Source organism: Penicillium chrysogenum (assembly GCF_028827035.1).
Source record: "Penicillium chrysogenum strain IBT 35668 chromosome Unknown utg000001l_segment0_segment0, whole genome shotgun sequence".
In the NCBI taxonomy this organism is placed as follows: domain Eukaryota; kingdom Fungi; phylum Ascomycota; class Eurotiomycetes; order Eurotiales; family Aspergillaceae; genus Penicillium; species Penicillium chrysogenum.
The window spans coordinates 6,145,078-6,159,728 of NW_026622749.1; the positions used below are offsets into that span (position 1 = coordinate 6,145,078).

The 14,651-nt window shown below is 49.5% G+C and overlaps 6 protein-coding genes across 6 annotated transcripts; 3 read left to right on the plus strand and 3 right to left on the minus strand.

Moving 5' to 3' along the window:
- Positions 1–1,302: 1,302 nt before the first annotated feature.
- N7489_002436 (uncharacterized protein) lies at positions 1,303–3,424 on the plus strand (the record flags this gene model as incomplete). Its single annotated transcript, XM_056708191.1, has 3 exons — positions 1,303–1,360; positions 1,409–1,791; positions 1,841–3,424. 3 exons carry the CDS (start codon positions 1,303–1,305, stop codon positions 3,422–3,424), a joined length of 2,025 nt encoding a protein of 674 aa, XP_056572493.1.
- Positions 3,425–4,194: 770 nt separating this feature from the next.
- On the minus strand, positions 4,195–4,642 carry N7489_002437 (uncharacterized protein; the record flags this gene model as incomplete). Its single annotated transcript, XM_056708192.1, has 2 exons — positions 4,195–4,298; positions 4,369–4,642. 2 exons carry the CDS (start codon positions 4,640–4,642, stop codon positions 4,195–4,197), a joined length of 378 nt encoding a protein of 125 aa, XP_056572494.1.
- A 359-nt stretch (positions 4,643–5,001) lies between these two features.
- On the plus strand, positions 5,002–6,265 carry N7489_002438 (translation initiation factor eIF2 subunit beta; the record flags this gene model as incomplete). The annotated part of the gene is made up of 4 exons (XM_056708193.1): positions 5,002–5,013; positions 5,230–5,338; positions 5,420–5,909; positions 5,968–6,265. The coding sequence occupies 4 exons, from the start codon at positions 5,002–5,004 to the stop codon at positions 6,263–6,265; spliced, it is 909 nt and encodes a 302-aa protein (XP_056572495.1).
- Positions 6,266–6,748: 483 nt separating this feature from the next.
- On the minus strand, positions 6,749–8,355 carry N7489_002439 (AIM24 family protein; the record flags this gene model as incomplete). The annotated part of the gene is made up of 4 exons (XM_056708194.1): positions 6,749–6,967; positions 7,030–7,379; positions 7,464–7,893; positions 8,257–8,355. The coding sequence occupies 4 exons, from the start codon at positions 8,353–8,355 to the stop codon at positions 6,749–6,751; spliced, it is 1,098 nt and encodes a 365-aa protein (XP_056572496.1).
- Positions 8,356–8,853: 498 nt separating this feature from the next.
- Positions 8,854–12,440, minus strand: N7489_002440 (ankyrin repeat domain-containing protein; the record flags this gene model as incomplete). Its single annotated transcript, XM_056708195.1, has 3 exons — positions 8,854–11,714; positions 11,767–12,283; positions 12,348–12,440. The coding sequence occupies 3 exons, from the start codon at positions 12,438–12,440 to the stop codon at positions 8,854–8,856; spliced, it is 3,471 nt and encodes a 1,156-aa protein (XP_056572497.1).
- Positions 12,441–13,668: 1,228 nt separating this feature from the next.
- Positions 13,669–14,613, plus strand: N7489_002441 (SH3 domain-containing protein; the record flags this gene model as incomplete). Its single annotated transcript, XM_056708196.1, has 5 exons — positions 13,669–13,731; positions 13,794–14,024; positions 14,069–14,228; positions 14,280–14,504; positions 14,558–14,613. The coding sequence occupies 5 exons, from the start codon at positions 13,669–13,671 to the stop codon at positions 14,611–14,613; spliced, it is 735 nt and encodes a 244-aa protein (XP_056572498.1).
- Positions 14,614–14,651: the final 38 nt, after the last annotated feature.

The following is a 14,651-nucleotide window of genomic DNA, read 5'->3' on the forward strand; positions in this document are numbered from 1 at the left end:
AGGATAAAAATCAGAATCCGTCCGGGTGGTGAGATGACAGGGAGATCCTAGTGGTTAAGAGGCGAGTCAGCATCCAGTCCCGTGTAACAATCACACTGCGTTAGGGCTTCCACATTGCCGGGGATTTTCCGCTGGTCGGACACCAACGGCAAGTCCACAACGAGCAATATCCATTATGCTTACTGTGTCTTTGCCTGGGAGATTGACCAGAGTGAGAAAAAGTCCGCTTAGCCTCAAGAGTACTCCAAGGTGGGGGAGGGGGAAGTGCTGCAGAGATAAACACGCCAAAACTAGTCCCACGGCCCTAAACCTTGAGGTGATTGAATTGCGGGTCATCGGGCTTTCAGCAATCAATCATATGGTATCCGGGGCTCCGTTTGGATTGGCGGCACTAAGGCCAACGGCTGATGTACCTTTCGTTTGCCCCTCACTTGGTTGAAAATGCGAGGGGTTCTGTGTCGGGATTCATAGGGCTGGATGAGCACTTGGATTCTATTCTGAATCTGTGGACGGAGTACCCTGCGTAGAGTACAAAGTAAGCCCATGCTCTTGTCCATGAGGCCGTGATATGACCATCCATGAAAGCAACACTATCTCGAGTGGAGTCTTCGCGCATGGACTGTGGAATTTTGTTGGATTTCCCGTACCTCGCAGGTCCATGCATGATTGGTTGTATGTGTGTTGATGCATTGTGGATTTCTTTCCTCATTCGGCCGGGAATTGACTGCTAAAATTCGGTCTAGCAATACAGACTGAGATCTGCATTCAATTACCGCCATGGGTCTAGCCTGTCAGTTCCATCATCAGTCTGAAAAGTGGTTTTGCGTGTGCGTGCATCCGGGCAGAGAGGGTAGTGCGCCGTAGGCCCACATGCGGCCTGGGCCGTGGGCCGTGTACTCCGTATGCCGGGAGAGATCCCGGGAATTGGCGACGATCGGCACCAGGATTGCGTCTATGTTGTATACAATGTTAACATCCGTCTCCATTAGATTGGTGGAAGAACTGGTTTGGATGGCAGCGAAAGCTTTTGAGCAGAAGCAATTCGTAGATGAATCGAGTCAAGGAACCATCTCCATCTAATAGTCGAGAGTATCGATAAAGCAAACATCTTGACAATAATTTATGGAAAGACGAAGAGACAATGAAAAGACAGGACCGGGGACAGAGTTGAGATGGTCGCGCCTTCTTTGGCGGTGACTGAATTTGTGTGCTCTCAGGTCACCTCACTCTGTCCAGTTGCCCATCAGATTTACTTCATTTCTACAGGAACGGCCCAGTCGCAGAGTCCAAGGAACTTTCTTGATGGAGAGCAATAATCCAATCTATCAGTGGCTTTCCACTGTGGAGGACCAGAGACAAAGTATGCTGTCAAAAAGACTACGAAGCTTACGCGCTAACAGAGCTTTAGTTGAGAACCAGGAACAAGTGAAGGACACAGCTCTTGCAACGGGAATACCACGGATCCACATCCCACTTGAGACATCTGATGACCTGCGTGCGAATGGACATTCAGCTAGCAGGAAGAGAGATTCACGTCACCTCAAGGAAACGAAAGCATCATCCACTCACGACACCATACCAGGGAGTGAAGGTCATAAGAGATCTCGAAATTGTTACGAGCTAAGGCCCAGATACAAGACTCGCGAGGATCGCTATGAGTACAAAGGCCCATCATCGGCTGTGGAGACCCAGTCGCAGTCTCGCAAAGGAAGAGCCAAAAAGCCCCGGGGCAGGAGGCATACAATGAATGACGACTTCCGTGCCATCAATGTCACAGGAAACAGATTGACAGTAAGTAGAATCTCGCAAGCCCTCGATGAGTGTTACTTACGCCAAATAGCTGCGCAGCAATACGAACCTGGGTATATTCAACAAAGGACGGTCTTCTTCTGTGGCCAATCAGCGCGGAAACACCCCAACCGGACTTGCAAAACCTGCATCAGTCACCAGGTCTCAGATGTATGTCACAGAATCCGATCTTGCCTTTTCTGAGATGAACTTTCTGTCCCGGAGGAATAATCTCAACCCGTATCCTATATCGACTGTCAGAGAAACTCTGGATGGACAGCATGAGAGAGAGTACCATCCACAGGTACAGTTCAATGACCCTGCACACGACTGCAATCTCGGCACGTCTCACTCAATTAACAAATTGGTTGATGTGAAACGCAAGCTTGACGACTCGGCCATGCCGCTGTTCGCATTTGAAGAGGCGCCGGCCAGTGAGATATCCCCAGTTTTCGGTCACTCCCGGAGTGCTTCCCCCATGCCACCCAATAAAAGAAGGAAGATATCAAAACAATCATCATCTATTCCATACACTTGGACTGAAACTGAGATCGACGACACTGAACAAAGCGATGCCCTTGAACAACACCTGCTGAACCTGCTGCATGTCGGAGTATATCCCCAAGCGCTATGCTCCGAGATCAAAAATACCGTCTTGACCGGACGGTATTGGAGTCTCGCCGAACTATGGGAACTGCTGAAGGAGAGAAAGGCGTCATGGTCAAACGAAGCAGGCAGACAAATTCGAGCTTCACCCGAAGCCAACATAGGACAGCTAGCTGCAGTCGATGCCTCTCTACAAGAGGTTCGCGAGGTCATTGCACCAGGCCATTCGGATGTTCCCAGTGCCGGTAGTGTACAGAACGAAATGTCCAAACAATCCGCGGATTCGAACGTCGCCTGTGAAACGGCTTGCAGTGTGAATAGTCCACCCAAACAATCTTCAGGTCTCGAGCAACAACAAGACAGACCACATGAAGCTTCAGATAAGCCAGGCCGTCCAAGCCTCCAAACTGTCAGGACATCAAACAGCCCAGACCGTTTCATAGACACCTTGAATGAAGATCAGGGTGAGCCTTCCCACCAGGAATCGGCAGAGGATGCAGTCCATTTCCCTGCATCCGTACCAGATGTTGAACACCCGCATATGTCTGACATCGAATTTTATGAGCTGGGCCGAGTCGATGATGATGACGTGTTCTATCGCACGCTGGATGCTGCTTACTGTGCCATCGTGAGCCCTGAGGTCGCGGCGGAGGTTGCATCAGACTTGCAGCAGTTACTTGAATCACCCGAACTAAATGGCAATGATCTTCCGAATACTCCAGAGTCGACTAATATCCGGGAACCCGATATTCCTACCGGACAGGCAGAGGTGGCAGAGCCAGAGCATTTGGTAACGGTCTCCCAGGACATCATACAAAACCGGTATGATGGAAGGCCATCTGAGCCTTCTTGCCAACGAAAACTATCTACGAGTCATTCGGATGATCCTTGTGTTGACCAGAACAATGATTTGCCATGGGTGGCTACTGGATACGGCCAGTCACAACCGCGCGCGTCAACTGGAATTGATGCGGGACAGGCTAAGCCTCCAGGATTATCTGGCTTCTGGAGACAGAACAGACTCTATTGATCTTCATCAGCAACATGCTTATCAAATTGGATAGCCGAAAGTGTCAATAGCAAGCTTGATCGCATTTGCATCAATCGTCAACCATATCAAAGCAAAGTATCGCCAGCTCCATGTACATACCTAGCTAGCTCAAATTCAGCTGTCAATAGAGATTTGGCAACTTCCCCTTTGAAGTCAGATGATTAGGCCATAGCCTATAACAGTGATTGGGCTAATCCAGCCCAGAGTGACTCGACGCTTTTTATCTAAATCAAGTCCCTCAACTCTTTAGCCACTGAGGAGAACCTCCAAATCTGTAATGGTTTAGACTGCACACTGTTGCGTTGGTTTATCGATCTTGATGAGGATTGATGAATTGATTGGGTATATAACAGTCTTGGACAGGGGAAATTAAACACATCATCAGATGGCTCAAATCCAAATGCTTGTCTCTATTCAAGCTATGGAGTTGACCTATCCATTTATGCCGCTGTTGGACGAAGAACAATTGCGAACCACGGGACATGGAAGGCCAGGGAAAACGATACTGGATTCAGTTCAGGGTTCCCGGGCAACGCCAGTCAGCGCGGGGATTGTTGGGGTTTGGATTCGACGAGGCAATCTTGTAGCTTTTGGCTCGTGGATATGTTGCGGAGTCCACGAAAATAAGTCGGGTCGGTCTTGTATAGGGATTCGAGCGCTGAGAGGTGGGGATTGTACGGTTGACGATGGCACGCCTGATAAAAATGATATGCAGCAAGTGCTTACAAGGCCATTGGGACTATAGCCTATCATAGACTCGCAGCCGCCTCGACTACACCGGCTGCCTTGAATGCGGCCGGGTTCTGCATCACCACCTCAACCGGGTACTTCCACTGCATGAATCGCGTCCAACCTAAAAGACCAACCAATCAGCAAGGTGCCCTCTCGTACAGTAAGATAGTAAGCTTGTTCGTGTCACATACTCCAATATGCGCATCGTCGCCCTAGGTATTTCCCAATGAAGGGTACCAGGACCATAGTCAGAAGAAGCTCCAGTTGTTCAATGCTTTCTTGCCATTCTGCCTCCGCATCGGAGGAATATTCGGACAAGGTCTCAAGATCGGAGTCGCTTGTAGATTCTGAAGGGAGAGAGGCGAGCTCATCGTCGGACTCGGAGTATGAGGTCTGTTGGGATGGGACCATGTATGCGGACATCGAGAAAGAGGGATTCGAGCTGTCTGGAGAGGGGAAAGACATGATGGAGATTGTTGTAAAGAGAGGTGGGGGTGAGTAAATGAGGGGAAGCGATGTTGATCAAGCAGCGGCCTGCCTACTGCGGTTATACGTAAATGTGAGAGCAACTTGACTTGTTTGCCTGGATCGACCGGCACACGCCAAGCTCCGTAATCATGCACGTGACCTGTAATCTGGTGACTCAGTTTAGGTCACGTGCCTGTACCGCGATAACAGAATCAGCCTTCAGGCCTGGCGATATCAGATTCCAGCGACAATTTTGCCTCTTTACACTCTTACTCTAGCTCCTCGCATTCGCAACAACCTAAGCTCTTGTACAACAAACCGTGGTGGAGTGAATAGCATCTTTGAAGCCTCAAAACATGGCGGACGCTGTACGTCACACCCTTGTCTTTTTACCGACCCTCCCACATTTTCTTTGAGTGCACAATATCGACCCCTCGGCCGCCAACCACCGTGATTCAAGAACACACATCGTTGAGCCCGGGGTTAAGGACTGGTACTTTCTATTGAGAAGCCAGGCTATACGATTTCTTCTGCTTTTTCTCTTTTTTCCCATAACTAACACCGCTTTTTGCCGCTCCGCTCAGGAAATCGAGACGAAACAGCGCAAGTCGGTCGCATTCAGCGAAGGATCGGTCATCATGGATACCAACGGCCAAGTCACAGACGCCCCTCCGGCTGAGAAGCCCACAGGCGGTATGCAATACCTATCCGATCCCAGCCTCAACCCCCCAGTCGCGTTTGCCACAGCCCCACTAACGATGTTTGAATATACAGAGAAGGAAGTCGACGAGGTCACCGAGATGTTCAAGGGTCTCTCAAAAAAGAAGAAGCCCTCCAAGAAGTCTAAGACTGCCGACGCCGGCGATGACGAGGAAGCTCCCGCTGCCGATGGCGAATTCGATCCCTCCGCGCTGAAGAAGAAAAAGAAGAGCAGCAGCAAGTCTAAGAAGGCCGACGCCACCGACTTCGACGCCAAGCTCGCTGAGGCCGGTATTGCTGAGGAGGCCGGTGAGGAGAAGCCCGAGGAAATCCCTGAGGGCGACCTCGAGGCCGGCACCGGTATCTGGGCGCACGACGCTACTCAAACCATCCCCTACTCGCTCCTCGTCTCCCGCTTCTTCTCCCTCATCGAGAGCCACCACCCCGACCTTCTGGCCACCGGCGCCAAGTCCTACAAGATTCCCCCGCCCCAGTGTCTGCGTGAAGGTAACCGTCGTACCATTTTCGCCAACATTGCCGATATCTGCAAGCGCATGAAGCGAAGGTTCGTTCAGCTCCTTTCCCATTTATTCGTTGAGATCTCCCCTCTAACTTTCTATTAGCGAGGAACACTGCACCCAATTCCTGTTCGCCGAACTCGGTACGTCAGGCAGTGTCGACGGTAGCCGTCGCCTGGTCATCAAGGGAAGATTCCAACAGAAGGGTATCGAATCGGTTCTGCGTCGCTATATTGTTGAGTACGTCACATGCAAGACGTGCCGCAGCCCCGACACCGAGCTCAACAAGGGAGAGAACCGTCTGTATTTCGTTACTTGCAACTCCTGCGGATCCCGTCGTTCCGTCGCCGCCATCAAGACCGGTTTCCGTTCCCAGATCGGCCGCAGAAAGCGTGTGGGCTAAGCGGATGGTGCAGTGCTGGCAATTTGCGAGGGAAGGACTTGTTTGTATCTCTTCCTTATGGCGTGTCACTTACTAGAGCTTTTGCGGAGTGGAAACGAAGCGTTGTTGCTTTTCTTCCTACCCCGAAGGGCTTGAGATGAGGAAACGATTTGAACAATAAAAAATAGTTTCGCATGAAATGGACTGATATCAGTATACCTTGCCTTTGAGGTGTATGATTTTGTATCTAAGCGAACATCTAGAGTTACGGTAGAATCGTTATCGCTGTTTAGTTTAGCTCAGGTGAACATAGTTTCACGTGAAATAGGCTTATATGACTGAGTACTATTCTCTTATTGACACAGAGTAAGTATACAACAACAGCACATCGGCCGATGTCAGATTGGGACCCAAAAAGTATTTCGCGAAATCAAATCGAAGTATCGAAATTCGAACTGCAAATTGCTGGCTCCGGATTTGTTCAACTGGATCAAAGCGATAGAATCACAAATAGGAGCTGGTGACCTTCATCTGGGTAGCGAAGGCCTTCAGGTTTCTAGTTTGCAGGTATACGGTTCCCGGGCCTTTGAATTTGCAAGCTAGTCCTTCGCCAGAACTGAAACTAGACATGAGCCCACCAGAAGCAGGTCGCTCAATATCATAGTCGCATTTCCATGCAACAAGGTGACCATTGTCGACGAAGTAAGATTCCCCCTCTCTAAGCTGGATCATAAACTCGTGTCAGTAGAACAATGGCGCAAAGGGTAGGATAGGAGAGAAGTTACATCTTTCTTTATGATTGCTCCAAAACTCTGCAACCAGAGCAAACCGTGGCCTGTGAACTCGTAGACGAAGAATCCTTCTCCGGAGAAGACCCCTTTACTCAAACCCTGAGACTTGTATTTATGTTCAACGCCAGAAGTGTGGGCTAGGAAGGAATCCCTTCCGGCGTTCCATGCCTCTCCCGTGTTGATCGGGAGGACAATAATATCTCCCAGCATAGGGGGCGCTAGAAGTAACTCCCCAGGACCAGTGTAGTGTGACGTAGTCATACTGCCACCAATGATATATTTCTTGAATGAGAAAGAGAAGCTTCCTCTCAGCGTCATTGTTGGCGACATTGCAATCATTGCACCTGTCACAATGTGAGTTTACTTGAACACCAACGAACTAATGGAATTGACATATTGGACAAGTGTTTATCAAAGTGCTCTCTTACCTGGCCTAGCAGTCAAAGGACAACCCACTGCCAATTGCAGTGTCAAAAGTGAGTTCGTATCTCGGTGGCTGATTCTGTAGCTGCCACCATTGAATACCCCAACATCATCCTGATTAGTCGAGTGTGCTCCGACAAACTGTCCATAGGACGGTGCTCCTCCGGGCATCTTTTCCATCGTTACTGTCTGTGGGGCCTGAGAGGAAATCGACAGCCGGCCAAGAGCCTGATTTTGACGGAATGCTGCCTGATTTTGCTCGGCAATCTGATCAGGGGGTGGTGGACTGGCTGATGGTGGAGCTGGATATTCGGCCATGGAATAGCCCTGTTTGTTCGTTGGTGGGCTCATGGCGGGTGGGCTAATTGAGGATTGAGGTACAGGGTAGCCTCCATTTGACGGAGGTGTTTGTCTGGGGGGCTGAGCGAAGTGTGGCTGATTGAATGGTGTAAATGCTACCCGGTGCATTAGTATAAAATTGATTCGAGCTGAAGGGATATTAGTTACATGTCTGGGTTGGAGGAGCTACATATTTAAGTCAGCCAGCCTGCGCGCGTTTCCCAAGAATTGTGTGCTTACCAGACATAGGCGGAGGGGGATATTCATGTTGTGACATGATGAAAATAGAGTCCAAGTCAGGAGACTTATACGTAGGTGAATTGAACGAAGCTGCTCAATGATTAGAATGTCATTCCAGCTGCCGTCGAATGACACTCACGAGCTTGTTGGGTTGCGGGGTAGACGACAATCAAATATGGTATCTTCCAACGAATACAATCAAGTCAAAATTGCAATTACTTTCTTCTCGACGAATTGGAAGTTGGGAAGCTTAGGGAGAGCGTTATTAGGGTTGGAGAAGAAGCTGTCAAGGAGGGACAACATCTTGCGGCGGGCCATTCTTTTTAAGAGCAACTTCAACTCCGCACTGGAAGCTCCGGCTAAAATTAGGCCAGAATTAACATAGGAAGTGATCACCCGTGTGACAGAAAAGACTTACAGATCGAGAGTCAATTTGTTATGTACTCCCCGTCACACTAGACTACTGCACGCTCATCCCCGCCGAGCGCTTAGCTGCCCCTCCCTATGTGCCCCCTGCACAACTTGATAGGCCAACTCCACGGGCCACCCGACTCGAATGGCGGTCGTTACTGGCCACTGCACTACTCCATAGAGGCCAAGAAGAAAGAAACTTTGAGAGTCCGATGGCTGTGAGCTCGGGGCCTCAATGTTACTGTTGACGATTCCGCCAGACGGTAAGTAGTATATCCGATATGACGGAAGACCAATTGCAATGTACAAATTACCTTCGAAATGAATGTCCTTGATTCAATTCGAAGTGACAACAAGACCAAATCCTGAACGAGAACTAACTGGGAAGAGAGAAGAAGCTTTCTTTCAAGGAGATCTTGAAGTGAGACCAGGTAGCCAAGATGCCAAGGAGTTGCGAACTGATGGCTCCAGTATGGCTATAGCCTCATGGAAGTTTGCTTTTTTCGCCATATCCAGGACTGTACGTCCCTTGCGGTCTTCCATATGAACATCAGCTCCTTTGTCCAACAGTACCCGAAGCATTGGCAGAGAACGTTCTATAGACACTACCCGCATAAGTGCAGTTTTGCCGTAGGTATCTTGGGCATTGATATCCGCTCCATACTTTATCAACAACTCGAGGGCGGCAAGACGTTCTTCGGTTGCAGCCCAGAGAAGTGGTGTCAAGCCATCAGAGCCGACTGGTTCTGTCCCTGCGCCACTGGATAAAAGCAGCTCAACAATATCAAGATGCCTACTGGCCATTGCCCACCACAGCGCCGTCATTCCATGCTGATCCGTGATGTTTGCGTTAGCTCCGTATTCAAGAAGTGATGCTGTAGTCATAAGATGTCCTCCATACACAGCTGCGATCAGTGGCTTCGCGTGGGAAGCTCTGTTGCTGCCATTAGGGTCGGCGCCATTGTCCAACAACATTACTACCCCTTCCACGTTCCCAACTGCCGCTTGGTTGAAGAGCGCGGGACAACCTTGTACATCAGGGGAGTCAATATCGGTACCCTGTCGAAGAAGGATCTGCACAGCCAGATGGGAGTGTTTGTCTGCTGCAAGGTAGTATCCAACGGCGATAAGGACCGGCGTGTCCTCCCTCAGCTCCACCCATTTTGACAAAAGGAAATAAAGCAAGCAGTGGTATTTGTTTTCGACTGCCCAATCAAAGCACCATTTCTCTTCTTCGTCTTCTCCAGAGCGTTTCCACCTAGTATTATGAAGATCCCGCAGCGTGAGCCAATCTTGCATAGCGCGAATGCCCGTTTGAGTTGCTTCTATATCCTGGCCGGTGCCAATCAAGCCAGGCAAGCTCTCCGGTGCATTCAGCGACTTTAAAGCTGGTTGCATGAAGCTCATTCCCGGTACATTTGTTGAAATAGTCCATGCGGTCCAGCCTAGTTGACTAGAGAATGAGCGCCACCATTCAATACGATCCTGTGACATGGCCCAATCAGAAGGCAGCGATATTTTCTGAGTCTGTAGAAACTCCTCTCTTATATCTGAGTTGAGAAGCTTGCAAACTTGCGCGAACCCTTCCTTGCGGACAGTTTCGCTGTTGTTCAACAATGCGCGGCGGCAAATATTTCCTAACTCGTAGACTGACCGTTGGAATTGGGGACCCTCTGACCTTTCACAGAGCCAACGAAGCAAGCCAAAGGCATTTTCCCATTTTCCCTGGCTTATGAGCTGTTCTCTCCGCTCTCTGACTTTAGCGCAGTCAGCTGCAAGGTCAGGCAAAAGGTTTCGGTTTCTCAAAATGGGAACAATGCATAGCAATGCATCCTCCCTTGACCCAAGAGAATGGGCTTCAAAGCAGGATACCAGTTCATCGATTCGCGTACAGGAACCTAAAAGCGAGTTCTGTATACCAGAGACGACATCGACTTCCCCGCCCAGCTCCTTCACATTGAGGCAAACTTCTTTGAGGAACTGAATAAAGATATCCTGGGCAGCCATTGTCTCCACTTCATTCTCAGTCTTGATAACGAGAAGTTTCCCTAAGGGAAGGCCTTCCTTAGGCTCAAAGCCGAATAATCGTCGGGAGTCATCAATCAGGTCGGACGGGACCAGTCGGGCCTCTGTTTGCCGGAATATCCATTTGTGGAAGTAAAGGTAAGTCTCCTCCTTGCTGGCCTCTTCTTCGCTCAGTCCGACAAGACGAAAGAGTCTCGAAAACTTGCAGTCATCGCCGGACTTATACAGAGACCAGGTCCACAGGCCAAGTATTGCTTCCATCTCGCTGGCTTCTATTTTCCATCGAAGGGCATCACCACAACGCATGAGACCAATGGAATATGTTCCCGGAGACTGGGTGACAGAACCTGGAGAAGCGCCCCTGCACTCAAAGCCGAGCCGGAACTCAAAGGTCTTCCCGAGGTCTACTCCCCAACCAGAGATCAAATCCATCGTCGACTCGATCGTTTGCGCGAGGTTGTGAGCCATTCGTCGAATAGGCATGTCGTCCCAGGTAGCACTGAAGCTCTGGTTTGAATTAGATGTGAGATTGGCAAGCTGAGTTCGTGTTCGGATCAACTGTCTTGCCAATGGCGCGTCAACTTGAGGCACGAACCTGGGTGAATGTATCGTGGCTGGCCGATCAGGAAGCGAGACCATATTGAAATATTCGACGTTCTCGAGATAAAAGGCGAAGGCGTCTAGCTCCTGCTGTTTATGACCCATGAGGTCACGGTCATCCTTCATCTTATTCTCGTCTGGTGCCATTCTTTCTGTGCGTAGACAGGTACGTATAATAGACATTATGAATGTGGACCCAAGCTGGGCTAGGATGACAGATGCATGAAGACCTCTCAGTCCAATAAACTGGAAGATGAATCCCAAAACCGTCGATGCGAGGGTAGAGTAAATCTCCAGATACTTTCTATCAAATCTTCGATCTCTGATCGATTTGGTATAGCGAAGTTTCTTGGTCATTGAAGACTCGGGCCCTTCATTGACAGCCAAGAAAGCATTGAAGACCTGGTCACCCACGTCTTGATTACCGGGCTGTAGCCAGTATATCTTGCTTGGCTTTTCTGCTTTGAGATAGAACTCCTTCGAGGAACGTTCCATAATGAATGCGCAGAAGAACATCCCCAGAAACAGAAGGGTTGTCCCGATGAGATAGAGCGGGAATGCGTATGAGGCGACAGCTTTGTCGTCTTTCTTAAAATGCTGGGGATATACGAACACCGTCAGTGTAGCGTATGTAATAGTACCTTAAATGGGTTGTCAGTGTTATCTCGGGCTCAGAGAAAGAGAAGTACCGACCAGTCTGCAGTACGCCACCAAGTATTGCAGCGCAATGAAACCAAAATTGATCTCTCCTCTTGATACCCTTGTTCAAGGATAGATTTGGAATGTCCAGTTCAGGCAGTTCAGTAGGCAAAACTTTATTATTGCAAGACCAAGCTTTTTCCTCAAGGGCATCTTTCAAAGTGCCAATCTTTGTCTCCTTTTCTCCGGTCTTATGATTCACATCCTCCCAAGCAACTATCTCCACGATCTTGGGCCGGCCAAAGACTCGTGTGATGCCACCGTCATTAAAGAGCTCTGCCGTCGATTCTGAGACGCAAGGAAGGAGTTCACTCTCAGCTTCGGCAGGACCTTCTTGTGCTCGTCCGACGAATGCCCTGAGGGATGAACTTCCACAGATCCTGATCACCGACACGACAGCAGTCAAGACCCCTAGAGGTGAAAGAGCGAAGATGACATTATCAAGGATGCTGATAGACTCAGAGAGAAATTGTTTCGTAAGTCGTTCGCCGAACAAGGTGATTAGAGGAGCCTTTGATCGAAACATCAGCACATCTACTCCGAACCTCATTTAGACCGTATAGATATGGACATACCAAGTCCGTAGCAAGATTGTTCGTAAAATCATCCCAGTCATCATCAGCCTTAACAAACGGAAACAAAGATATAAAAAAAAGTATAGAAAGCATCGTAAGAATAATTGTAAATCACCAACACATCAATTCATAGTAAAGACATAGACCATACGAAAAAATTAATAGAACTAACAGAACATCCTCGAACAAGTGCCCAACCACGCTCTCTTAAGAGAACACCGCTCGATCCGCCATCCGCCATCGATGGACATCTTGTGCCGATCCTCACTCGATTCAGAGCAAGGAACAGAGCCCCATGCTCGCGAGGCGTCTCCCCCATGGCAATAATAGAACGCCAACTAAGGATATCAAGAAAACTATCATCATGGCTTTAATTTTGTCGGGGTCTGAAACCCACTAGTGTACCTAGCGCAGGCGTGTAAGCGCTGCGCTGGCGAAAGTCTCCGTTGTCACTGCACTAGTGCGGCCCGCATCGCGCTATAACACGGGCTGCGGGTCTAGATGGGGGGGCTATTCTTCGGTCAGCGCGTAACTTATCCTTGCTGCAGGGTGGCTTAGAGGAAGTTAATATATATATGATGTCTGTTATGCGGGGAGGAGAAGGAGGGTTGTTAGTGGTGTAGAGTGGTTGGTTGTTGGGCTATCATCATGTTTTCTTGGCTCTTTTGCTTCTTATTTTGGGGCTCTAGGATGCAGGATTGATCGAACCCGGGCAAAACTGGGGAGACAGACAAATCTAAGAGAAGAGATATGCGCTCTCTCCTGCACTAGGGCCAGGGGTGTGGAACAGTGTGAAATCAACGGAAATCGCGGCTATCGACAACCACATGGTCTACCTGAGTGGCGTTGAGGTTCCCAGTGTTGCAGGCGAATGGAGACTGTTGCTGTTATGGAAGTCGGAAATTTCAAGGAATTGACTCTGCTAAGGTCGAGTTTCGGATTGAACACAAGGGGATGTTGTATATCAACCTCTGTGTCGAGGTCAAGATCAATTCGCTTGTTGACCAGTTTATATATATTCCGGGGTCAATTCATCAAACTCAGAGAGGAAATGGTGACACTGTGTATAAGCCCAAGGGAGGCAATTCGAATCTCGTAAAAATTTAAAATGAATAGGGAAATTTATGATCGTGAATAGTTGATGTCAATGTTACAGTTGACGTCGTAGGGCGGAGATTCTCAGATCTTGGCTTAGGCTACATAATAACACCCGACCTAGCAACCCCTGTGTCTCCTGACTCTCCCGACTCCAGTTTTTTTTTTTTCTCTGTTGTCATTCTGCAATTGTCTCCTTCAATCTCAACCACCGTGTCCTTCCATAATGGCGGCCTCCAGCGAGTTCGCATCTGCCATGACCACCCGGTCGCTCCGCATGGTCCGGACGGTATGGCTTCCCGGCTTCCCGTTCCTGAAATGCGATCCAGGTACTAATACAACATAATTCAGGAACTAGAATTCCTTGCCGATGCCTCCGTGATCACTCCCCAACAGCTCTCTTCTATTCTGTCACAGCTACCCACCGATTCCGAGACCTCTCGGGCGGTGCACACATCACCATCGCCGCCCCGACAACAGGCACAGCCTGCGCCTGCCCAGCATGTGCCAGTGCAAGCGCAGCCCCCCTCCGGCCCCTTACACGCCCTCATACTCGCCTCCTGTCTCACAGATGAACAATGTGTCGCTTAATGAGAAAGCCTTTATGCACAATCAACATGTCCCAGTGCAAGCTCAGCCCCCCGCAGGCCCCGCCAGCTTATCCCCAAGTCCCGCCAGTCCTCGGTCTTGCCTCGGCCATGTACGCATACACACCTACCGACGCCGGTGACTTGGCCCTGCAGCCGCAAGATCGCATCCAGATTATCGAGCACATGAATGACGACTGTATGATATTTCGTTCTTATCTGATATGGACACCAAGCTAATGATAAACAGGGTGGCGTGGTCGCAACGAGCGGACTGGCCAGGAGGGTATCTTCCCTCGAAGCTACGTTAACGTCGTGAACGAGAAGGCTGGCATTTCTTCGCCCCCGCCTACAAACTATGGGAACATGCCTCTTGCAGTTAGCCAGAGTGGACAGCCTGAAGACCCCAACGACCCAAAGAAGAACAAGTTCGAGGAAGGAGGCAAGAAGTTCGGAAAGAAACTGGGCAATGCCGGTAGGTCTTATATACTTTTGGTACTCGTTGTTCGGTTTCTAACTTGATATTAGCAATCTTCGGTGCCGGTGCTACTGTTGGCTCCAACATCGTGAACAGCATCTTCTAATCATACGGCCAAGCTATTTGCTGGGCATTTTGTTTCGT